Source organism: Coregonus clupeaformis, chromosome 28, assembly GCF_020615455.1.
Source record: "Coregonus clupeaformis isolate EN_2021a chromosome 28, ASM2061545v1, whole genome shotgun sequence".
Classification (NCBI taxonomy): domain Eukaryota; kingdom Metazoa; phylum Chordata; class Actinopteri; order Salmoniformes; family Salmonidae; genus Coregonus; species Coregonus clupeaformis.
The window spans coordinates 584037-597500 of NC_059219.1; the positions used below are offsets into that span (position 1 = coordinate 584037).

At 47.4% G+C, this 13464-nt stretch overlaps 1 protein-coding gene across 2 annotated transcripts in view; it reads left to right on the top strand.

Moving 5' to 3' along the window:
• The window catches only part of LOC121543258 (polypeptide N-acetylgalactosaminyltransferase 1), a 46262-nt gene that overhangs the window by 18379 nt on the left and 14419 nt on the right, over positions 1-13464 (top strand). For both annotated transcript variants that reach the window (XM_045208457.1, XM_041853015.2), the window contains exons 2-4: positions 4907-5018; positions 10419-10558; positions 10639-10807. In XM_045208457.1, the coding sequence (XP_045064392.1) occupies positions 10420-10558; positions 10639-10807 (308 nt within the window). In that variant the 5' untranslated portion in view covers positions 4907-5018; position 10419. The remainder of the gene's footprint in view (positions 1-4906; positions 5019-10418; positions 10559-10638; positions 10808-13464) is intronic.

Genomic DNA, 13464 nt, shown 5'->3' on the forward strand with positions numbered 1-13464 from the left:
TACACAGCCAACTCTTTTCAGACTACACATCTCTCATTCTCTCTCCCCTTTTACCACTCTCTCTTTCTCTCTCTCTCTTTCTCTTATCTATCTCTCTGTGTCTTTCTCTCATCTCTGTCATCTCTCTCTCTCTCTGTCTCTCCCTCTCTCTCGCTCTCTCTCAATTCAATTCAATTTAAGGGCTTTATTGGCATGGGGAACATATGTTTACATTGCCAAAGCAATTGAAATAGATAATAAACAAAAGTGAAATAAAAAATAAAAAATAAAAAATGAACAGTAAACATTACACTCACAAAAGTTCCAAAAGAATAAAGACATTTCAAATGTCATATTATGTGCAAATAGTACAAAAGGGAAAATAAATAAATAAACTCTCTCTCTCTCTCTCAGCACCTTGTGTGGTTGTCATGGTGGTTCTGTGAAGATTGGTTGCTGGAAAAGGACTGTCTCTGGGCTGTGGACAGAGAAAGAGAGAGAGAAAGAGAGACAGAGGGGGGTTCTACAGCCATTCTGAGCTGACTTTTCATGCTCAGAATGGCCTGACTGTCCTGAAATGGTGGAGCTGTTTATTATCTGTGTTAAGGTACCATACGAGTGTGTGGAGAGAGGACTCCTCTACACTCCTATGCTCCTGAAATCCTAACACTTTAAATACTCCTACACCCCCGAGTGTGCCCCTCTGTCTCTCCTTCCTCAGGAATGATGTTTATACAGACAGAATGGAAACAGGGCTGTGTGGGAGAGGAGGAGAAGAGAATGAACAGAGGAGGAGAGGAGTGGTTGGGTGGGGAGGATAGAGGAGAAGGGAGAGGAGGGTGTTAGCTGAGACTGGATTCTGTAGTGCTGCTGGGGCTAGGCGGAGGAGAGGAAAGAGTAGTGGAGCAAAGCAGAGAAGAAGGGAGGAGAGGGGAGGGGTTCTAGAGAGTGATGTCACAGTGGGCGACAGGGTTTGTGGTTTTGACAGGCGTAGCTGGAGGGGCCTGTTAATCACCATGATAACCATGAAGTACAGTCAGTCAGTCTCAGCTGGCGGTGGTACCCTCCACACAGGAGATGTACAGACAAACAGACGGACAGAAAAACAACAACACATCTTAGACGCCACGTTCATCCTGGTTATTTACAGGCCCACCCGGCACCGCCCCCAACCTCTGGCTGTCTCTCAGTCCTCGTTGAGCTAATGTCTAGTTCTACCTTCCATTTACACAGTCACAAATGGACGGCTGTCTCACTGAGCTGGGGCTACACATGACATGTATGTATTCTGAAGAACGCCTCAATGCATTTAGGTAACATCACATCAGGCTAATGTTGTTTTAACGCTTCGTTGAGTCTCAGTGACATATGAGCATCTAACAGTTGATTATTTATGTTTTAGCGTGTTGATGCTTTACATTATATGTTGTTTTGAGCTGATGCGTATGGGTGACTTTTGATGCGTTTGGGTGACATAACATGTATGTTGTTGTAGCATGTTGATGCTCTTTACCACTGCACGCGTGTGGGTCTGTGTTTGTGCAGATGTGAGAGAGAACATAGTATGTCCCAAAGCTAAGTCAGTCTGTGTGGTACGTGCAAGCGTTTGTCCGTGGGTGTGTGTGTGAGAGCAGAGAATGTGTAATATGTCATGAAATGATGAAGTTGGCCAGTCTCTGTCTATCTTGTGTTATATAATGTCTTGAGGCTCTCTGTTAGGGCTCTCTACTCTCTGTTAGGGCGCTCTACTCTCTGTTAGGGCTCTCTACTCTCTGTTAGGGCTCTCTACTCTCTGTTAGGGCTCTCTACTCTCTGTTAGGGCGCTCTACTCTCTGTTAGGGCTCTCTACTCTCTGTTAGGGCTCTCTACTCTCTGTTAGGGCTCTCTACTCTCTGTTAGGGCGCTCTACTCTCTGTTAGCGCTCTCCTCTCTCTGTTAGGGCTCTCTACTCTCTGTTAGGGCTCTCTACTCTCTGTTAGAGCTCTACTCTCTGTTAGGGCTCTCTACTCTCTGTTAGGGCTCTCTACTCTCTGTTAGGGCTCTACTCTCTGTTAGGGCTCTCTACTCTCTGTTAGGGCGCTCTACTCTCTGTTAGGGCTCTCTACTCTCTGTTAGGGCTCTCTACTCTCTGTTAGGGCTCTCTACTCTCTGTTAGGGCTCTCTACTCTCTGTTAGGGCGCTCTACTCTCTGTTAGGGCTCTCTACTCTCTGTTAGGGCTCTCTACTCTCTGTTAGGGCTCTCTACTCTCTGTTAGGGCGCTCTACTCTCTGTTAGGGCTCTCTACTCTCTGTTAGGGCTCTCTACTCTCTGTTAGGGCTCTCTACTCTCTGTTAGGGCTCTCTACTCTCTGTTAGGGCTCTCTACTCTCTGTTAGGGCTCTCTACTCCCTGTTAGCGCTCTCCTCTCTCTGTTAGGGCTCTCTACTCTCTGTTAGGGCTCTCTACTCTCTGTTAGAGCTCTACTCTCTGTTAGGGCTCTCTACTCTCTGTTAGAGCTCTCTACTCTCTGTTAGGGCTCTCTACTCTCTGTTAGGGCTCTACTCTCTGTTAGGGCTCTCTACTCTCTGTTAGGGCTCTCTACTCTCTGTTAGGGCTCTCTACTCTCTGTTAGGGCTCTCTACTCTCTGTTAGGGCTCTCTACTCTCTGTTAGGGCTCTCTACTCTCTGTTAGAGCTCTCTACTCTCTGTTAGGGCTCTCTACTCTCTGTTAGGGCTCTCTACTCTCTGTTAGGGCTCTCTACTCTCTGTTAGGGCTCTCTACTCTCTGTTAGGGCTCTCTACTCTCTGTTAGGGCTCTCTACTCTCTGTTAGGGCTCTCTACTCTCTGTTAGGGCTCTCTACTCTCTGTTAGAGCTCTACTCTCTGTTAGAGCTCTACTCTCTGTTAGGGCTCTACTCTCTGTTAGGGCTCTACTCTCTGTTAGGGCTCTCTACTCTCTGTTAGGGCTCTCTACTCTCTGTTAGTGCTCTCTACTCTCTGTTAGGGCTCTACTCTCTGTGGAATGTGTTGTTGGAAGACTTCCCAATATGGCTGCCTGCTTTGGAGAGGAGCCTAGTGACAGCTTCAGAGAAAAACCCTGCTATCTGCTGCACTGTTATTAACACCTCTCACACCTGACCTCACACACACACACACACACACACACACACACAGAAATACAAACACACACACACACACACACACACACACACACACACACACACACACTGGACGAGAGAACGCAAACTGGCAGGAGATTCAGTGAGCCACCGGCTTGAGAAGATAGAGAGATGAGAGATAGAAAATGGAGGGAGGGAGAATTAAAGAGATGGTACTAGATAGGATGATGTTTTGTGCTGCCTGCCTGGGTCTGGATGGATGGATGGATGGATGCAGGTTAGTGATGATTGCCAGGCAGTGTAGTAGTGTATTTAGAGACGCTCTGCTTGCTTGTTCTTCTCTAATCTTCACATGGATTACACACTACAACTGAAACACTAATTTTATAGCTCTGCATCACAGAGCAGGCTGTGTGTGTGTCGAGGGGGTACGCACACACATACACACACACAGCCCACTTGGCACACACTGGTTGAATAAATGTTGTTTCCACGTCATTTCAATGAAATTACTTTCAACCAACGTGGAATAGACGTTGACTTGACGTCTGTGCCCAGTGGGAGCTCTCTTTGCCATCAGACGCTGAAGAAAAAGCCTACATTATCTGCTGCAGTGCAAACCTAATGCCTCGCACACACACACACATTCTGTCAGGATAAAACCCCACTAGACCAGAATGATGTCTTGGTTGTATGTAGGCCAATGACCAGACTGTGGTTCTGGAGGACGACTCTCTCTCTCTCTCTCTCTCGCTCTCTCTCTGGTGGGTTTATTTCTGTTTGTCAGAAATAGAAGATGAATCCCCTGAAATGAGCAGCTCTGAGAATCTTCACCCCTCCCTCCACCTCTCCATTCCTCATCCGTCACTCCGCCCTCTCATCCTGCTGCTGGCACTTGAGCCTCCCGTGTAGCTTCAGTGTGTGTGTGTGTGTACCATCACAGGTTCATCTTTAGCTGGACGTTATCTGTCTTCTTTGATTGGAATATATTTGAGCCCATTAGTCCATTGAAACCTACCATAAAGGATAGGCCTTGGCCTTGGAAAGTGAGCCAGACTGAGGTTGCTATGAAGCTGTGAGCAGTGAATGATGATGATGATGATGACAGAGATAATCTGGCTTCTGCTCTATGTTCTGAGTGCTAGACAGCCAGGTGATGTGATGGCGATGATGCGTTTCCTGCCACGGAAGGAAGTGGTGAAGGAAGTGTGTGTTAGCCAGTTGAGTGACACGCCGTCTCATCTCTCTTCCGCTCCCCGTTGCGGCCCGTTCGTTCTCTCTCTCTGGATGACGTCACTCCTGCATGTGTGCGTCCCTGAGGTGTGATGGGAACACAGAGGGGTTGGGTCAGGTCGGGTCCAGAGTGATGGGTCGGGATCGGAAAACCGCTTTCGGGAACCATTGAGCAGGAACATGTACTGTCAACACAGAGGAGAGGAGTGAGAGACAGATCACTGCACAGTGGCTTCCTGAGCCTTCCTGAACTATCACACTGAAGAAAGCTGTAAAGCCGAAACGTCTGTGTACACTATCCCTGATGCAGTGAAAATATAAAATACAAATAGAATAATGAAGTAAGCTTTATGCAATATCTTTCTGAGTGCAGACCCATTACACCTTTTTGTTGGTCTGAACTCTCACATAGCCACAGGTTTTGGGCTGAGTCAGAGTCTTGTTTTTTTCACGTTTAACCAAACTAGTCTTCTCATGGTCTTGCCATTCTGGGTAGGGGTCTAAACTTGGACTCAGGTCTTGACTTTATTGTCTGTCTAAGAATGTGTGACTGATTTAGCTTGAAGACTGACCAATGTGTGTTTCTGTGTCTCCAGGCAGCATGTTTGAGTGACAAGCGAAGGAGGAAGTGGGATCTCTGAAGCGCCTCCCCCTGCTGGTGGAGTCCCTGAACATCTGGACCAGAGACCCCTTTACACAGCAGGACAGGTACAGCTTTGTGTGTGTGTGTACGTTTGTGTGTGGACCAATTATGTTAGTTTTACTAGTACAGCTTTCACATGGCTGAATTCTAGTCATCCGTCATTGACTCGACTAGGCCAAAATGACACAGAGAGACTGATAGAGACTGATAGAAGTCTGCTGGGTCAAACTGCTCAGAGAGATGGTTGTGTGATTTGATCGATGTGTGGTGTGTGTGTTTAATTGATTTTGCTTAATTGCCTGCTTGATGAGGTTAATGGGCGCTACAGTGTCACCCTGTGTGTGTGTGTGTGTGTGTGTGTGTGTGTGTGTGTGTGTGTGTGCATGCAAAGCCTCAGAGATGTAGTCACCGCGCCCCAATTACAAGTTGTTAAAATAGCAATTACACAGGCGTCATAGAGGCCAGGGGGAGGAGGAGGGGGGAGTTATGGTTTATAAGACTGGTTGTTGTGTGTGTGTGTGTGTGTGCGTGAGTGGGTGCGTGTGTGTTGGTGCTAAGAAACACCCCCACAGTGACAGTAATGTGTATTGATTCCAGTCCTAAAATGCCTGAGTGATTGGAGATTGAAGTGTTTCATTCCACTTTGTGTTGGTGCCAAGCTTTGCAACGGTAATCAGTTTGACTGTGCTTTTATTTGCCACGGGGCAGTTTCTCTCTCTTTCTCTCCCTCCCTCTCCCTCCCTCCCTCACTCACTCACTCACTCACTCACTCACTCACTCACTCACTCACTCACTCACTCACTCACTCACTCACTCACTCACTCACTCACTCACTCACTCACTCACTCACTCACTCACTCCCTCTCCCTCACTCCCTCTCTCTCCCTCTCCCTCTCACTCCCTCTCTCTCTCTCTCCCTCCCTCCCTTCCTCCCCCTGTGTCCCTAGAATAAGTCTGAGCTCTTGACTCCCACGAGGTCCTGACCTGAAACTGAACCGTAGCTGTGTCCTAGAGAGAGACTGATTCAGAAGTGTGTGTGTGTGTGTGTTAGGGCTGTGACGATCGTGGAATTTCGGATGACGGTAATTGGTCAGCCAAATGACTGCGGTATCCATAATAACCGCCCGAATAGCATAACAAAATAAATATGTTTAAAAAAAATTTACACACATTTTATCCTCTCCTCTGCTCCTGACTGCATGTGCTGCCATAGAAATAGAATGAGTAGAACGGGCATAATGGGTGGACTGGCGGCTATTGTGAGTGGTCCTCTGTAGCTCAATTGGTAGAGCATGGCGCTTGGTAGAGCATGGCGCTTGTAATGCCAGGGTAGTGGCATTACATATACGTAAAAATGTATGCACACATGACTGTAAGTCGCTTTGGATAAAAGCGTCTGCTAAATGGCATATTATTATTATATTATTACCCATAGGAGCAAAACAGGAAGTAAAAGCAGGAAGTGTAACCATCCACATGTGCTGGGATTTGTTGATTCAACTCAACTGACTAGGGATGTGCATCTCTCTTTACAAGCACGATTCGATACGCATCTAGATACATGGGCTCCGATATGATACTTTTAGTTTGAAACGATTCAGTGTGATTCGGTTTGATTAGGGGAACGAATTGATGTGATTTGGTTAGATACGATTCGATGCATTAACATTTGTTTTTCTACAGCACATTAACACACTATTTTCTACAGCACATTTGGTAACAATGACCCAGCAAATTACATTGGTTGTCACCCAACTAATAAAGGCTAAGATTTGACATTGCGAAAGCCATTTTACAAGCATTTGAATGCTGAAGGTGCAGTGCAGATATTTGATCAGGGAGGCTCTGGTTGGCGTGAGCAATTGCGCTCTGTATGCATAGTTGTTATCGATGACTGTCATACGCATTTACATGCTTAGTTCAATAGACTGCTGAAGGAGATGACGCATCTATTCAGTCACAACAGATTAGAGATATTTTCAGAGGGGGAAAATATAATGATAGGAGTAAACAACGTCAGTGAACTGGCGGTTCGTAACGTTTGAATTGATTTTCTGATCGATTCATGCTACATTTGGATCGGTTTGGGCTCCCCCGGACCGATGCACTCGTATCTTAAACATTTGAACCGGGGACTGATGCATATTTCAGTCAGCTGTTCATTCCAAATCATATTTTTTAAATACTTTTTTAAATTACAAATAATGAACGGTTATGACGGTTATTTTATTTTCATCATGTCTTCATCCATAACCGTCGGTTACATGGCAGTTGTGCCTGCCCGAGTGTGTGTGTGTCTATTCTCCCAGCCCTGCAACCTTGAGGCTCTTCCTGTAGGCGTTGTTCAGCTATTCCTGGGCTGCTCACACAAACACACTAATGTATGACCATGTGTTTGTGACAATGAACTGGTATCGTTAGAGAGTTCCAAATTCTTGTATCATGACAACGCACGGCATACATGCACACAGGACACACAGAGAATCCCATTGGGCACATTCCTCATAGCAACTCCATAAATCCTTGAATAGTGAAAGTCTCCTCTAAGCCTCAGAGGATCATTATTCTCTGGCTGTAACCAAGTAGTTGTGCAATCCCCCTCGAAAGTAGGATTAAACCAGCGGAGGGAGGAGAGAAGAAGAGAGAGAAGAGGAGAGGAGAGGGAAGAGTGAGGAGAGGGAAGAGAGAGGAGAGGGAGGGGAGAGGGAAGGGAGAGGGAGGGGAGAGGGAAGAGAGAGGAGAGGAGAGTGAGGGGAGAGGAAAGAGAGGAGAGGAGAGGGAAGAGAGAGGAGAGGAGAGGGAAGAGAGGATATGAGAGGAGAGGGAAGAGAGAGGAGGGGAGAGGGAAGAGAGAGGAGAAAGGAGGGGAGAGGGAAGAGAGAGGAGAGGGAAGAGAGGAGAGGGAAGAGAGAGGAGAGGAGAGGGAAGAGAGAGGAGGGGATTGGGCTCTCCTCTGTGAAGGCAGGTAGTGATGGCAACCGCTCTGGAAAGGAGAAAACGTCATGGAGAGAGGAAAAACAGAAAGACGAGAGAGGGATGATAATAGAAGGGAGGAGGAAATGGAGAGATGAAGATATGGAGATGAATAGGGTAGAGAGAAGAGAAAAGAAAAGAAAGAGGGAGGGATTAGAGAGAGAGAGTGAGAGGGGTGGGTTGTCTGTGTTGTGTCAGAGAGGCAGTCTATTTTTGTCAAAGACTGCAAATACTAACAAACCTGATATATAATATATAGACACACACACAGAGTGAGCCTGGAGCTGGCGTGAGCAGAGAAGAGATAGTGGGGTGTCCTCTGCCATGCCTGATTAGAAATACAGTCTGCAGAGCAGGCAAGCTGAGGGACAGTGTGTGTGTTTATATATATTTCTCTCCTCCTTGGAGCATCGCTGTCTCTTCCTCTTACATTCTCTGATCACACAGGGAACATTTTACATTTTAGTCATTTAGCAGACGCTCTTATCCAGAGCGACTTACAGTTAGTGAGTGCATACATTATTATTATTTTTTTCATACTGGCCCCCCATGGGAATCAAAACCACAACCCTGCCGTTGCAAATGCCATGCTCTACCAACTGAGCATCCCTGCCGGCCATTCCCTCCCCTACCCTGGACGATGCTGGGCCAATTGTGCGCCGCCCCATGGGTCTCCCAGGTCGTGGCCGGGTACGACAGAGCCTGGATTCGAACCAGTACCAGCGATGCAGTACCTTAGACCACTGCGCCACTCGGGAACCCTGACAACCTCATCACAACCATATAACACAGAGAAACATGACAACCTCATCACAACCATATAACACAGAGAAATCATGACAACCATATAACACAGGGAAACCTGACAACCTCATCACAACCATATCACAGAGAAACCATGAAAACCTCATCACAACCATATAACATAGGGAAACCTGACTACCTCATCACAACCACATAACACAATCGTCTGCGTCTGAGTAGCAGAAATGTATTTTTAGTGAGGAGGAGGTAGACCTATTCAGTGGTAGCTCTCTGCCCACGTTTTGTCACTCGGCTGTGAAGAGTAACAAGGTTGTGTGTGAACACTGTGTGCCAGATAACACACATCTGTGAACAACACTTACTCTCTCTCTTTCATGAACAGACATCCTCTTGAACACGCACGCACACACTTCTCTCCACCAGGCTACCGTACTCTGCCCAGTGGAGGGGCAAGTGAGGATAGAGTAAGACAGTGAGAGGTAGAAAGGGAGACAAAAGCGTATCAAGCTGTACTGTCCTTTGATGAAATGAACGATTTAAAGGTCAAGCTCCTGAGCTTTTAGGAGGAAATGTAGTCTCTGGTAACTGTAGACTCTGGCACTGAGGAAGCCTGGCCTGGCCTGTTCATTCACTGTGAACTCTATAGAGGGGAGGAGATGTTGGCATGGCTGACTGCAGAATGTCTTTCCTCCTGCAACCTGAGAAGCAGGGAGAGAGAGAGGAGAGCACTGCACAGTTAGAGAGAAGAGAGAGAGGAGAGCACTGCACAGTTAGAGAGAAGAGAGAGAGGAGAGCAATGCATAGTTAGAGAGAACGAGAGAGAAAGAGAGGGAGAGAGGAGAGCACTGCAGAGTTAGAGAGAGAGAGGGAGATAGGAGAGCACTGCACAGTTAGAGAGGAGAGAGAGAGAGAGAGAGAGAGGGGGGGGTACAGAGGAATTTTAATGTGGTTGTGTCTGATGGGTGCTGGCTGCCAAAGAAAAGCAATTACCATCACAGCCCTGTGTGTGTGTCAGTGTGGGTGTGGATGTGTGTTTCTGCATTTGTTCATGCCTGCATGCTTTTGTGTGTCCGTGCTTGCATGTGTGTGTGCAAGGGGGGTTTAGCTTATTAAATGCACTTGGTAGGTTGTTTACTTGGTAGGTCTGCAGGAGTTTGTGTGTGTGTACTCAAGATTTAGACAGCACTGTGCTGTCGCTGCGTCACACAAACACACACACACACAAAGTGAGAGAGAGAATACTGTGCTTGTTTTGGGCTGTTTCTAGAGAGAGAACTGATAACCACGCGGCAGATAAGAGATGAGAGAGGGAGAGGACAGATGGTTAGGACGGGGGTCTGTTTTGGCCAGCAGAGAAAGGAGAGAGACACAGAGAGATACGAGACAGTGGGAGAGAGAGAAAGAGAGCTTCAATTGATCCACTCTTAGAAAAAAAGGGTTCCAAAAGGGTTGTTCAGCTGTCCCCATAGGAGAACCCTTTTGGGTTCCATGTAGAACCCTCTATGGAAAAGGTTTCTACCTGGAACCAAAAGGGTTTTACTTGGAACCAAAAGGGGAAAGCCGAATAACCATTTTAGGTTCTAGATAGCACCTTTTTTTCTAAGAGTGTAAAGTGTGTGATTGTGCTGTGTGTGACTAGCCTTTTCTCTCTGTAACAGAATGAGAAGGTCTGAGGTTAACACTCTCTCTCTCTCTCTCTCTCTCTCTCTCTCTCTCTCTCTCTCTAGGATGCGGAGGTTTGCCTACTGTAAGGTGGTGCTGGCCACCTCCCTGGTGTGGGTGATGTTGGACATGTTCATCCTGCTCTACTTCAGCGAGTGTAACAAGTGTGACGACAAGAGGGAGAGGGGCCTGCCAGGCAGGGACGGTGAGCACACACACACCGCACACTCACACACACACACCGCACACTCACTCACACCTCTCTCTCTCTCTGTCGTGTTGTAGATACAGTATTGCGGCCCAGGGATGGTCCAGGAGAAGGAGGTAAACCTGTGGTGATTCCTAAAGAGAACCAGGAGAAGATGAAGGAGATGTTTAAGATCAACCAGTTTAACCTGATGGCTTCTGAGATGATCGCTTTCAACAGAACCCTGCCTGACGTACGCCTGGAGGGGTGAGTCTATAACTAATAATACAGCTTTATTGTCCATGTTACAGCGAACAACAGATAATCTATAGTCTAGAGCTAATCACCTATAACATACTATAACATACTAATAACAGATCTTTGATACAGCCATTAGCTGTGGTATATTGGCAATATACCACAAACCCCTGAGGTGCCTTATTGATGTTAGAAACTGGTTAGTAAGGTAATTAGAATAATATACAGTCTGATATACCACAGCTTTCAGCCAATCAGCATTCAGGGCTCATACCAGCCAGTTCATAATAGAATATAGATAATTGCAGTGATTTGGTATTAGGTAGTTATTGATGATTATTAGTTATTGTTATGGTTCGTTAGTTATAGATGTTAGACAAAAATCTGTTATTAGCTAGTTTGTTATTGACGATTAGTTAAAGGTGATTCGTTATAGATTATGTTATTGACTCACCCTTCCAGGCGTACGAAAGATCTGTTTGCGTTCTTAATTTCACCTGTCACATTATTTTACATTATGAAGCTTACCATAGTTCCCCAGAACAGTTGAGCCAGTCACGTGTTTGTTTGTAAATAGCACAACAGGAGAAAGCGGGAGCTGTGAGTCCATGGCGTTCTATATCTGTTGTCGAGTCTCTGTTGCGCAGCGCACATGAGGTGATGAAGTTACACTTGTATGCAATTCACTGCTAAATGTTTGCCATCAGATATCTTATAATGGCTTTCTCCCAGAAGTCAAAAGAGCTCTGGATGAGTTTTCTGTACTGCTGCCAAATCTTTCCCAGTGCTTCCTTCTAGTGTTTTTTTCCTCTTCCGTTCTTCTCCCCTCTGCTCCATGTACACCTACACACACAGCCTAGCCTGGAGACAGACAGTGCACATTGATGTGTGAAATGTGTTTCTCCCTCCACCTGCTTTTCCAATTAACAGATAAGACTCAGTCAATAGCAGCAGTGACTGGGCTGGAGCTGGGCTGGGTGGGGGGGAGCTGAGCTGGGTAGGGCTGGGTGGGGGGAGCTGAGCTGGGTGGGGCTGGCCTGGAGCTGGGCTGGGTTGGGCTGGATCTAGGTGGGGCTGGCCTGGAGCTGGGGTTGAGCTGGGTAGGGTTGGGTGGGGCTGGCCTGGAGCTGGGCTGGGTGGGGCTGGAGCTGGGTAGGGCTGGGTGGGGTGGGGGGTGGTGAGAAATCATCAGAGACAACACATTCAATCACATACTAGACCAACATGAGCGAAGACCCCTTCTGATGCTTTAGAATTTAACTGTTAGTATGGAGGAGGTTGGGTGGGGAGGTCAGTATGACACTGCCGTATAGTGTGTGTGTGTGTGTATGTTTGTGTGTGTGTGTGTGTGTGTGTGTGTGCGTGCGTGCGTGCGTGCGTGCATGTGACAGTTTCCATGACCACACTTTTGAGGAATATTGGGCTCTGACTAAATCTGCCTTTATGAGTGTGTGTGTGTGTGTGTGTGTGTGTGTGTGTGTGTGTGTACTTGTGTGTGTGGGCGCTCCAGAGTTCTGAGTGTTTAATCAGAACCAGTGTGCAGCTCGTGCTGACCTCCCCCACAATGTACTGCCTCACCCACAGCCTGCAACTGATTACACTATTATCCAGTTGTTCGTTTCACAACTTTTCTACACTCTCTTCCATGTGTACGTCTCACACACACATGTCTGGAAAGTCATGCTGTTAGCTCGCAGGGTTAGGGTTAGGTAAGTGTGTGTGTTGGTGTGTGTGTGGAAAGGCTCCCAAGCAATGGCGGCTGCTGAGGGGAGGACGGCTCATAATAATGGCCGGAATGGCATGAATGGAATGGTGTCAAACATGGTTTTCATGTGTTTGATACCACTCCATTAAACTCCATTCCAGCCATTATTATGAGCCGTCCTCCCCTCAGCAGCCTCCACTGCTCCCAAGGCAGGGTGTCACTGTTTTTAAAGTGAATAATCTGATGAAACTGTTTTACTCCCTCCCTAAGAGCAGAAACACACACACACACACACACACACACACACGATACACACACACACACACACACACACGTATACACACGTACACACACACACGTATCCACACACACACGTATACACACACACACACACACACACACACACACACACACACGTATACACACACACGCACACACACACACACACACGTATACACACACACACCGATTGCGTGTGTGTGAGGTAATAGGTTCCAGAGACAGAGCAGCTGGAGGAGGGAAGGAATCCTGACCTCTTCTCTCTCCTCCGCTGCTACATTCCTTCACTCTGAGGGAGGGGTGGGGAGAGGGGGAACATTCTGCAGATATATGGAGGGAGGGAGGGATGGAAGGAAGGAGCAGGTGGGAGGGAGGGGGATTGAGGGAGGGAGCCAGAGGAATTGAGGGAGGGAGGGAGCAGGAGGAATTGAGGGAGGGAGGGATTGGGGGAGGGAGGGAGCAGGAGGGATTGAGGGAGGGAGGGAGAGGGAACAGGAGGGATTGAGGGAGGGAGGGAGCAGGAGGGATTGAGGGAGGGAGGGATTGAGGGAGGGAGGGAGCAGGAGGAATATAGAGGGAGGGAGGGAGCAGGAAGGTTTGAGGGAGGGAGGGAGCAGGAGGAATTTGAGGGAGGGAGGGAGCAGGAGGGTTTGAGGGAGGGAGAGAGGGAGCAGGAGGGATT